This window comes from Strix uralensis, chromosome 5, assembly GCF_047716275.1.
Source record: "Strix uralensis isolate ZFMK-TIS-50842 chromosome 5, bStrUra1, whole genome shotgun sequence".
NCBI lineage: Eukaryota > Metazoa > Chordata > Aves > Strigiformes > Strigidae > Strix > Strix uralensis.
Genome location: NC_133976.1, coordinates 57,692,324 through 57,704,763, shown reverse-complemented (window position 1 = coordinate 57,704,763; position 12,440 = coordinate 57,692,324). Strand labels below are relative to the sequence as shown.

Sequence of the window (12,440 nt, the reverse complement as noted above, 5' to 3'; positions counted from 1 at the left end):
AATGTCTTTTCCAAGCAGCGTGTATTTTCTGATTCAGGGAGCTCAAAAAGTATTTGGGAGGAATGCAGGAAAACATTTTGGTAACATCTACGCAATAAACTAAGTACAGTCGGGCTCTTTCTCTAGCTCTGAGGTCAAGCAATATGGCAGAGCTCAGATCCATATGGCTGAACCCTCTTCACCCCACAGAACAGAACAGCTGTATTCAAGCAGCTCACTGCAAACAGTTCCTGGCCCACTCTGTCCCCCTAACCATGGACCAGCACTCTCTAGGGAAGGACTTTTTGGTTTAAACCAAAACCATGCTAACACTTTAACAGCCTGTGTGACTATCGCACTCCAGGATAGCACTCAGTCCCTGCCTGGTCCCCATTTAGTTTATTTGTGCAGACGTAGCCTCTGAAATGAGTGTTTTGAGTTCCTGGAGTTGCACAGAGCAAGGATGTAGGTACCAAAACCAGATTATATCCGGTGCAAAGAGGAATTGTCCAAATCAGACAAGAGGTAAGAGGAGGGGAGTTTCAGTGGGGAAGGAGAGGCAGAAAGTTGAGACTCTTAATTTGTCTTGTAACAACAACTAATAATTCCTTCTTTTTTACTTTTGAGTAGAGAGAATGACCAGTAATAACGATATTACACTAGATATTATACAATTATAAAACTCAGTGTATGGCTTCATGTTACTGTGTCTGCATGTAGTGGTGGTGCCCATGGTGTGAAGAGGTATAATACATCTCTTATAGTCAGTGTAGACTGGATGTTAACAGGAACCTGCAGAGGCTAGTGGGTAGACTGCAACTGCACCTTTGTCTCCCATACAAAGTACAGAATAAAGCTATTGGCTGTTTGTGGCCCTGAAAGCTTCTCTGGCCTGTATTTCAAAGGAGAGGCTTTAAAACCTTGTGCTTTGTTCTGATAGCTCTTTGTGACCAGGCAGCCCTGTAGTGCTTCATGTTTGTAAGTTGATGAGCCTTTTGAAATACAGAGCCACATCTAGGTCCAGTACAAACAAGGACTGCCATTGCTTTACTTTCCAGAAGTCTGGATTTGGCCAAGCAAGAAGCTTTGGTTCCCTTCTGGAAAAGATTTTTTCAGAAAACATAAAAGTGCAGTCTGGTTGATGATCTCTTACTTTTCCAATTGGATCCAGGCATGAAGATGATGTGCAACACTTCAAAGTGATGAGGGATTCAAAGGGTAACTATTACTTGTGGACAGAGAAATTCCACTCACTAAACAAGCTGGTGGACTACTACAAGACAACTTCCATCTCCAGGCAGAAGCAGATCTTCCTGAGGGACAACAGCCGAGAAGAGAAGGTAAACACAAACTATTCTTAGAAGTTTCTCAGTAAGAAACCTTTCTGTGGAAGGAATTCAGCCCATGAGAATGTCTCAGGGTCATGGGAGGGAGAGTCTGTCCTTGGAAACCCAGTCACATCACTACACTGGCAGGCCCTGCCATGTAGATTTTTAGTGGATTCAGTGGTATGTATAGTTCTATAACTGAGCAGAATTTTCTGATTGTTTTGGATAGCAATAGGTAGGGCTGTAAATCTGCATAGAGGTGCTTTGCAAAAGCTGTGCTGAGGCCCCAGAGCTGAAATTCTAAGATGCCTTACACATCCAAGGGAAGCAAGACTTACCTTATTGAAATGCCTAGATTTCGTAAGGGCAGATACACAGCTGACTGGTAGGTTGCATCTGAGAAGAATTTGAGTCTGGTTTCCTAGTGTCCTTGAATGCACCAAGAATGCAGTTGTTATTACAGTTGAAAGTTTGTCTGCTCAGAAGAATCGTCCATCTTCTGTTACCAAACGAACACAGTAAGGAGTGTGGAGGAACCGAGGGCAGAACCTGGATCAGTGGCTGGTAGGAACTGAAAAGTACTGCTGAGAAGAACATAGCAGATATGGGAACAAGCTGTGCGTTCAAGGAAGATGTAGCAGATGTTTGAGAAGGCAGGGAAATCCCAGTCCAATGAATGCCTGGTTTTGTGCCAGAGGAACAAGCAAATGACATAGTAAAGACTGCTATGCATTGCACACACAGTGCTGGGAGTGAACGTGCCTGGTCACTGCAGTAATCAAAGCCCTGTTTTACTGGGAAACGGATTCTGGTATTAAATTACCCGGATGTGCAGGTAGAGGCAAGGCAGAAAGTATGTGACTTGCTCACTGCAGCAGTAAAGTTTTATAGGCTGCATGTGGGTCATTCTTGCTGGCTCCAAAAGAGAGATGATGTATTTTTCAGCCTGAAGAAGGGGCTTGTGTCTCCTTCTAGACTACTTATACAGAGCTTTAAAAATGCATTAGTAAGATATAAAATAGAGGCTATGGGACCTATGAGAGAGAGATCACAGTGAAGAATTGTCTGGGGAAGGAGAAAGGAAAACTGTATGCATGTATATCAGTAAAACAACCTGTTTGGGCTGACTGTGAGCAGAAAGAGAAAGAGAACAGCATTTGCTCCAAGAGGCAGACAGGCAAATGAAAGAACAGGAGTCAAGTTTGCTTTGGCAAACACTCTGTACATTTGTTATGGTGATGGGCTCAGCAGGGTATGTTTAGCAGTCATCACAGTGGGGTTTCTGTTCAGAATTCAAATTTCTAGATGCTACAGCCATATGATAAAATAATAGTAATATACAGATTTCAGTGTAGTCTGAAATCTAAGGGCAGTATTTCCAAACAGAGCTTGGCTCCTGTGCCAGTCCTCACATCAGTGGCCACATTTTCAGCCCAGCACCTCCCATTACTACCCACTCTTCAGATGGGGAATGGCTGACAAAGATCTAAAATCCTGAGTTGTCCTTCTGTTCAGCGGGGCAGGATCCTTCCTTTGGAAGAGGCTCCAAGGTAGAGGGTAGTGATTCCAAGGTAGAGGGTAGTGATAGTGACCAGTATGCAACAACTGCTAAGTTTCAGTCAAAGATGTGGTGTGAAGCAAAACCTGACCTCGCTTTTGTGACCTTTCTTCCATCAGGAGCGGCATGGTGGGAGCCTGGAACGGATGGGCCGGGAAGGATTCCACCTGGTTGGAGCAGCTGGAGAAGATCATTCTTCTATATCCAAGAGATATGTAGAGCATCCTGTTCCCATACTGCAGCAGCAACAGGTACTAGCAGGAACAAGGGGCTGGGACATCAAGCCCAGGCAGATGAAACATTGACCATAATTGCTTGGTAGTGAATGAACGGTCACTTTGTCAAAAATCTGCCACCCTAAGCTTGCTTTAGGAAGCACAGTTAGGTCTTTGTATGGGAGTAGAAGCAATGATGGTGTCGGCCTAGGGAGCTCTTTTGATGTGTAATAAATATGTGGGCTTTTATTTAGTTCTGTGATCCGTGACTGATTGACAAACCAGCAAAAAATAGAAGTCAGTGGCCCTTTCACTGGGAACCTGAGAGTATTCCTAGGGAGTTTTTGGGGCTCCATCCCAAAAACTGGAAAACAAGAAATGGTGTCATGTTCTTGCGTTGCTTAGGAAAGGACATAAAGTATCATCCAGTGAGAGTGCAGAAAAACACTCCCAAATCTTTCATGCACACACATATACATGGTTTCAGGAACTTGTCTCTAGTCTATAAGACAAATGAAACCTTGCTGCCTGTTTCTTTTTCCTGAGTTATGCTACTGACATTCAACACCACAAAAGACATCACAGGGATGAGAAATGACTGTGGTAACCCTAGGAGAGTTTGGTTTCCTTCCAGAACCTTCCTTCCAGAGGAAGAACATTCCTCTTCCTCCTCCCTATTCTGGGCCCTCTCTGCACTCTTTCATCATGTTGCATCCCTGATGTGTGAGGTTTCTTTACTCCTTTGCTTGCATAGGAATGGAGAGGACAACAGCACTAGCTGGTGCTGTCTTCAAATTTCTTCCCAATTAATTTTGGGGGAAATAGTTTTCCTGGTGTTGGCTCATGTCTCTAACTAGAGACAGTGTAGCATCATCCAAGGAGAGGACTTGTCCTACTGAAGAGAAGAAATCTGAAACCATATCCCTTCAGGCATGAGAGCTCCCACATAGCAAGGCCAGGGACAATTGTGAAATGGCTGTTCTCTCATCAAACAAGCAGTGTTGCCTGCCGGGGGACTGCTGATGGAATAATACAGCTTCTGACAAAGCTGAGGGCCTGCACGCTTTGGAGCACAGTCTATGCATGAGTCACGTTTGATACGGAGCGGAAACACTCATAGGAGTGAAGCATCCACGTAGTAAGTCTTGCAGCTGCAAAGCCAGATTGATTTCACTCACTTTCTGGCAGGGACAGGTGAGGTGCAAATTGTGCTTCAGTCTCAGGAAGCCTCAACAATATTTGAGGCTGACAAAGTTGGAAGTGAGACCAAGGGAGTTTTTGGAAGAGCGGGTGCAAGAAAGGAAGCAGCAAGAGGGAGAGGACAAAAGCCTGTTTACAAACAACAGCAAGCACAAGCTGTTCTTCCTCCCCTCTGGTGACACAGCTGATCAGACCCTGTGTCACTGAAGCACTGCTGCAACCTGAGCTAACATGAGAACATGTTCTGTCACACCGTTATCAAAAAAAGCTTAGTGCATACACTAAGGGCCTGGAGGGATGAAGACACTCTGCCTCTCAGCTGTGCAGACAAAAGAGAACTTGCTCCCTAGATCTTGCCTACTTCCTGTATCCATCTGTCTGGGATGATTTGTGTTGATATGACTTCAGATGTGTGGTCATATGGCTTCTTTTCTTTGAACCTGATTTTGTCTCTTTCTTCTTTGGTTAATTGGGCTACTGGATTCTCAGGCTTGCTCCCTGCTGTTTACAGCATGAAGCAACCCAAGAAAAACTGAAGTAGTGAGTCCTCAGATACACAGTCAGCTGCATCAGCACCGCTGCCATTCCACCAGCATATGGGACAGAGAAAGAGCAAGAAGTGGGCAGGACTGGGGCATAATAACTACAGATTGGCAAAAGTCCCCTTGGCAAGCATGGCTTTTCAACTGTGAGTTAGAACAGCCCTAGGTTTTGTCCAAGTCCCAGAGACCAAAAAAGCCCCTCTCTGACCACTTTTCCCAGCAGCTGTAGAACACAACTGAGGGCAGTCAACTTTCAACTTCTATGAAGAAAAATCCAAAACAGAACAGTCTAAGGTGGCCTCTTCCATGAGGGGAACTGCTTGCAGGACTGCAGCACAGGGACTGTATTGGAAGCAGACATCTACGATGATTTACTTGAGGGTTGGACCCTAACTCCCTGGCCACCAATGACTCTTAAAGCCCGTCATTTATACATCTCAGCATATACATGACTTTTGCTTTTCTTTCTAGGATAGATATGGTGGGAGTCTGGACAGGAAAGATGGGCTACATGGACTAAGGGATTATGGCCAAGGAAGTGCAGCAGCTATGCAACGGAGACACACAGATCCACCACACCAGCAGACACCGGTAGGTGATGTACCTGGAAGGCCCCATCTGTCCAGATCAGTGGGCAATGGCCAAGCAGTCTGGGCAATGTCACCTGCACAGAGGTTGCATGAGAAATAGTGTATTAAGACTGTTGGGATATATCTTAGAAGACGTTTGAGTCTCAAGACTCTACCCCAGCCTCTTGAATCTGCTTCTGGGACTCTCTCAGGGTGGGACTACAGTGTTATATGAGCACAGTTCTATGACTGCTCTCCAGGCCAGTCTTAGTTAACATGCAGAGTTAGTAGAAGATGGAACTTAGCATGAGATCACAGAATAGGCATCTGGGACATTGTGAATAAGCCCAAGGTCACCCATGGGTTTGGATCAAGCATGGGTCCAGTCCAGTGGAAGACATTTCTGAAAAACTACTGATCTTTCCTAGAAGGGCTTCATGTCCACAGATGCAAGGGACTATCAAGTATCTTTGCCACCACAGCCAGGCCTTCCTAAGCCCAACAGCTAAATGTACAGTATTCTTTTTAAGTCCTATGGAGAGTTTCCTCATGATACTGTGCCATGCCACAATGCTCCTTCTGTCTTTCAATGCACTTGTAGTCACACTGTCTCTTCCATTACTTTTTGCTTCAGTTCTGAGAAGACCTGTCATCACTCAGTTCTACTTGTATGCACCTGGCACATCCTCTCGGACCTACTATGCTATGAAAGTGGGACTCACCTACTTGTCACCCTTATCTCTCAGAGCCTCTTAGCACAGTGGATGTGAGCATGATTCGATATGTCTCTGACGACATCTCACACTGCTCCCCTGTCTGGATCCATACTTGGCAGTTGACCTTAAATAACGACCCGCTCTGCAAATTCCCACTATGTGAATGCCTGCATAGAGCATAGTGTCTTTCTCTGCCTTAGCCCATGATTCCACTGCCAACTCCAAAGTATTTCTCCATCAGCTCCTAGGAGTGTGACCTAAGGCACGCTCCTCTTCCTTGAGGAAATGCTTAGCCCAGAACAACCAGAGAACCTAGATCTAAGCAGAGAAGGGAAGGACAGCAGACCTTTCTCAAGTGTGGTAGAAAGAGGACAGACTGGATTAAGAAATTTGGAACAAACTGGGAAACAGGGACATGTCTTCTTTAGGCAAAAGCCCCAAATCTTTTTTATAATTTAGCTCAAAATACAATGACTTTTATCCCTCAGAGGCTGTGGCAATGAATAACAACATTTGTCACACCCCATCAGTGATCTAGAAACCACAAAGCCAATTATAGGAACGTCTATATGTCCAGCCAAATAATTAGGAGCCATGTCTAAGCAGGGCCCTGAATGGAAGATTTAGCAAAAGTTAGTCCATCTTCCAACAGATCTCTCTATCTGTGTGCACAAAATATACCTCCCAAATTGTCCATGCCCCATGGTGTGGGTGCCAACAATTTCCCAGAAAAGAAGCCTATGTCCTTTAAAATCTGATTTCCAGTCAAAATGGAAGATTGACTGCAAAGTCTCTTACAATGAAGTTCTCATAAGAAAAAAATCTGACGATAGTGCTCATTGAAGTGCAACCCCAAAATAAACTGATATACCCAAAGAGTTCCTAAATCCTTTTGATTTCAGGGGACTGACCTTGGGTAGAGTCCAAAGAAGGTTTAAGACTCTCCCCTATGCCCAGAAGTGCCTGAAAGAGCAAGTATCATTCTTTACAACGTTCACTAGACTCACCTGTGTGCTGGTTCTCTTGATGTATCCCTCACAGTCCTCTGCTAGCCAAGGACAAATTTCTATATCCATACCAGCACTAGCTCACCTCCCTAGAGCCATTCACTCACAGTGTACAGCCCAGCAGGACTCAGGCAGGAGCCCTTTTTTTGTGCTCCCATAAACTGGCTTCAAACATGGCTACCACAGCTGATCTTACAGGGAGGAGGAGACAGAACCATGTGAACATTATTCCCTGAGGACCTGCTCTCAGTCTGACTTTTTCACCTTATGGTGTGAATACCCATGAATATACTGAGGCTGCTGAGAACCCAAGCACCGTCCCTTGGGTGTCCCACTAAATTGGTCCCTCCTTCCTGGCATCTTGGCCACTTCCTGGTTTAATTGCCAGATGGTCTCAATTTCATCATTGCTTGTCCTCTCTTAGTGAACATAATGTACTGGGGCATAAGAGGGGTTGCAGGAAGATGATCTTTAAGAGTTCTGGCTCATTGTTTCCTGCCTGTCTCTATCTCCTTTCCAGCGAACATTATGGGTCCGTGCCTTGTACGACTTTGATGCTGTGGAGCATGACGAGCTGGGCTTCCGCAGTGGAGACATCTTAGAGGTCCTGGACAGCTCCAACCCATCATGGTGGAAAGGACGTCTGCGTGGGGAACTGGGTCTCTTCCCTGCCAACTATGTCACACCAGTGCCCCTGTGAGGGCACAGTATGCCCCAGAGGGCCATATTGGAGCTGCTCTTCTGACATGACAGAGACAGAGGGAGTGCATCTTCCCTTGCCCCCAGGGCATACAGTGTTTATGTTTTTGTCTTAATTTATTGGCAATTTATCTTTTGAAATGTTGTTATGAAAGGGAACCCTTTGAAGAGGATAGGAATTTTTTCCCCTATTTTTCACATCCACAAAGGGGAGGGAGCAAAAATCCGGTACTGTTCATTGAGACCTTGATGGATTCTCCATGCCCTGTAACTTCTTTGGCTAAGTATTGATAAAATTCCTGCGGTTAGGTTTGTTCTGTGGAAATGCACCTCAGACAAGTCAGGCTTCAGTATTCAGGTAGTCCTACCCCTCCCTTTTGGATCTAGTAGCACTCATACTCTCTTCGGGCTCCATTTCACCTTTCTTTCAGAGGCAGGAGGAACACACAGGTGAATTAAATGATCATTAGTAATCACATTAATCTTTTAGGTAGGGAAGGAAAGTGAGGAGGCCTTAAGTTGAGGTGCAAGGTAACCTTGACTTTTCTAAATAGTTTCTGGCTTACTCCTCTGGTACTTTCTGTGGGTATGGACTGTATGGATATACCAGATGAAGGGAAAGGATCCTGTAAGCTTTTGTACCAACAAACCAGTGGTGAAGCTATGAGAGGGTGAGAAGATACTTTCTTAGCTTCTTCTGATATTCCTGTTCTTCTTTCATAACAACAACTTGTCCCATTTTCAAGCTGCTCTCTGAGGTACCCACACTTCTGTCAGACATCATGGTTAGAGCAGGTCAGGCCCTTCAGCTAAATTAATATCCACTGGATTGGATAACAATGAATATCCCTCACTGGTTCCTTTTGTAAAACTGAATTGGGGAGGGGTTGGAGAGAAGAGGTTTTTCTGGTTTGGCAGAAGTTCTTTCCCTGAGAAAGTGGGGTGTTCAGGATCACTGTGTACACAACTCTGACTTGTTAGTGGATTGCCTCATCCAACAGGTTAAGCTGTTACTTTACAGTACGCAGAGAATAAAGTTGTGGCCATCAAATAGTCTGTTCTCTGTTCCAATTTCTTTTGGATGAAATAAGATAAATGAATAGGTTTTCAAATCATTGCTGAATGAATGCCCAGATGTGATACAAATATACTGCAAATGCACATTAAAAATGAACCAAACCCTGTGAAGGAGACTGCTGCATAACCACTGCTCGGGCAAGTTGATATTAAACAAGCTGCCTGAATTTTTCACTTGTGGAACCTTGGCATTCAGCAAGGAAGCGATGATTTATCATTCTTGGGAAAGAAAAGGCAAGTGAAAAACTCTAAAACCAAATCAGACCCAGCAAGAAAAAATGTTCTTATCTTTTGTTAGTCCCAGTGGGAGAAAAATAATCCAGGAAGTAGGTTCCTGGTAAAGTCCAATTCAATGTAGCTGGCCTAAATAAAGCTGCCAGCTAGACAGAGTATTAGCAGAAAGAACCCATTGTCAAATTTCTGAAAGAACTCCACAAAAAGCAGATTATTAATGGGTGAAGGAAAATGAGAATAATTAACAAGGCATATAAGCTCTAAATAGAATAGAAAACTTTGAAAGACGCGTTAAGAGCTTATCTCCATCGGCTACCAGGGTGGTTCAGGAAATGGAGAGACACCATATGACTTCCTGGGATGGACTTGGCCCTGTTCTTTTGCAGGAGCTCTGTTCTGGGCCTTTAGCATCTCCTTTTGAAGTGAAGTCCATGAGGCTTCTTTTGGAACAAGCTACCTTATTATTGGGTTGACGCAGGGGTGTAACCTCAGTGACTCCACAGTTTGAAGAGTGTTTTGTTGTGATTCACTTTTTAAACTTTTTTTTTTTTTGCTAAGGTAATATCAAATTTGGAAGAGATAGGGTTGATATTCAGTGAGAGAGAGGATTAAGACCAGGGGAAGAAGGAAGCAAAGGAACCAGAGACCAGCAAAGGCAGAGGAGGGATATGAATGAGGAATCTTTCATATTCAGGCCTGTCTGAAACAGAAGAAATGATATGTTCACCCTTATTCCCACCATGTCAAATCATCTTTCAATTAATTCTTTTTTTTTGATTAGTTACTTTTAAAATCAGAAGCAATGTCTCCTTTTCCTTTCTTCAGCACTCTAAAGACCCTCTTGCTAGTGAAGATGTAGTTGCACAAAATTAATTGAAGGTAATGCACTTAGCAGTTTGATAGCTCTTCACACATTTGAATCCCCTTTACAGAGATTAACTAATTAAGCAAGTTTAAGTAGTACATTTTAAGTACCCCCATGTTAACTCATGATTCATTTGAGGAAGAGGTAAATTTTCACGTGATTTTTTTTAATTGGTGTTTAAGGAATTAATACTTAAGGTAATTAGCATTAAAGGACTGCATGCTAATTATGGACAACATACCAGCACCACAGTAGAATCATGACTTCCCATTACGAGCAGCACCTAATGACACCAAAATTACTAGGAGGCAAAGGTATCATGGCGTCTGCGATAACTATACTAGTGCCATGTTCTGCGCTGCCTTGTGCAGCTGGCCCAGCTTTGGTCTGCAAGACTCTGTCTCGTTTGCCTCTGCTTTTGTCCTTGTGGGCTCCCAGAGTAGAGGCAGTGCTACCTGCATTTACTGTATGTGCCAGTAGCTGCGAGGCACAGGTGTCGGACTCCATTTTTGTACTCTCCCACAGTAGAAGGTGTTTTCCTCCCAGTAAAACAACAGCAGAACCATGGCCCTTCCCAAGTCAATGGAGTCTATAGATACAAGGAGAGGTGGGGGCAAAGGGGGGAGTTTTGCTGGGGTAGAAGGTGCTGTAGCCACTGGAGGGAGGTGTTTTCCATGCTCCATGCCATTTTCTGCTGTAGTCTGCCGATGAAATGATATCTCCCGTAGATCAGGTCACTTAATAAGGAAAAAAAGAGGGAGAGAGAGACAGTCCTCTCCTCTGCCCATATATCCTGCCAACCTTCCCTCTCCTTTCAACAGGTTTTAATTGTAACACAATCCTTGCTAATACTGCCGTGCTTCACTTACACCTGTGCTGTGAAAACCTCAGATTCTATTGCCCATGCAAGAGGCACATGTTAGCAGTATAGGACAGAAGCCTTAAGATGACAGTGTGGTGAACTGAGTTTACCTGACATTTGTCAATGTTTTGTAAAGAACTAACCCTCCAGAACACATCCTGAGAGAGCCCACTGTGAAACCAAAATGGGAAGGAATAAAGAGGAACCCAGAGAAGTATTTTGTTTGGTTTTTTTCTTAAGCAAGAAAGACAGTTCATGAGAAGAGAGATTGTAAACAGAGATAAAAGTAGGAAAAGTAGATGGGAAGGCAAAATTTATTATAACAAATGAAACAGAAGCAGCTGGACTTGCACATGGAAAAGTAAGTTTGATGAGCATAGCTGATGTGCTTTCTCCCATCTGAATGAACTTTTCACCTACATTCTGCTGCAGATCCATATTTTGTTTAGAAATGTCTCTGTGACTAATAAGGCTGAGCAAAAAACAGTAAACAGAAATCTTTCATGCAAAAGCTGTCCAGGTGGTTTTCTGTGATGCAAAATAAGAGATGTCTCTGTCTTGGTGTACATGCTTACTGTAACAGATGCACTCACTGGAGTCCGCTGCAGAAACAATGGGAACATGGCTGGTTCCTGTCTGACTGCTGACAGCGTAAGAGCACCTGGGAGACGATCCTCAGTGCTGCCTGGTCAGGCTGCTAGGCCAGTCCCTCCTGTACCAGGGATACAACAAGTTCCTGGGCTGTTGTTGGTGTTTTGGTTTTTGTTGGTTTTTTTTTTTTTTTAATTGAAAGTACTTCTCAATTTCAATGGGCTGTGCAGGAAATTTGGAGCTTTTCACTTTAGGCACATCTTTTCTATTCAGCAGCACCTCTCATCCTTCCTCACCAAGGGAATCCTGATGCTGCAGGCTCTTGGAAGGCCATTTTGCCTTCAGACCTTGTGGAGAGCAACCAAGGATGGCAGAAGCATAAGATCCAGCAGCTAGGACCATGTGGTCAGGAGAAATGAGCCTTGAACAGCAATGTGGTATAAGTTGGGACATTTTGTACTGCAGGAGCAATGCCGTAGCAGCTGTAGTCCAGCAGTGAGATGAAGGGTGAGTTCAACTCTGAGTGGGAAGCAGAAGGTCTTTAATTATATCAGTGTCACATCACAGGGACAACAAGGATGTCTGGTGGGACAGAGATGTGGCCATCTGGGCAAGGGCTCTGCTCAGACTCTTGCTCTGCTTCTGCAGCTCTCTACCAAGGAGCCTGGGCTATACCAGACTAGGTGTGAGATGTATTTGGCAATGCCGTTCCTTCCGATGCTGCCTGTCCCTGCCCAATGCAGCCAAGAAGCCTACCTGCGCCTCCCTGCAGCTGCAGTCCATCACCTTGCTGTCCCTGGATGCACTAGAAAGTCCATCGCCCACCTTTTGCCTCCATGGTGATAGAAAGCCCTCTGCAGACATCTCATTTCAAACACTTGTTCAAAGCAATTGGCTTAGCTGCTTTTAAATGAAACTCTATAGAGATCAGTTGAAGTCATCAGTGTTCTCTAGATGATCCAGGCAGTAACATTTACTGGTTTAACACATACGCATTG

At 44.3% G+C, this 12,440-nt stretch overlaps 1 protein-coding gene across 2 annotated transcripts in view; it reads left to right on the top strand.

Moving 5' to 3' along the window:
* The window catches only part of GRAP2 (GRB2 related adaptor protein 2), a 42,253-nt gene extending 33,384 nt beyond the window's left edge, over positions 1-8,869 (top strand). For both annotated transcript variants that reach the window (XM_074871109.1, XM_074871108.1), the window contains exons 5-8: positions 1,151-1,319; positions 2,985-3,116; positions 5,294-5,413; positions 7,635-8,869. In XM_074871109.1, coding sequence (XP_074727210.1) covers positions 1,151-1,319; positions 2,985-3,116; positions 5,294-5,413; positions 7,635-7,814 — 601 coding nt within the window. In that variant the 3' untranslated portion in view covers positions 7,815-8,869. The remainder of the gene's footprint in view (positions 1-1,150; positions 1,320-2,984; positions 3,117-5,293; positions 5,414-7,634) is intronic.
* The last annotated feature ends 3,571 nt before the right edge of the window (positions 8,870-12,440 follow it).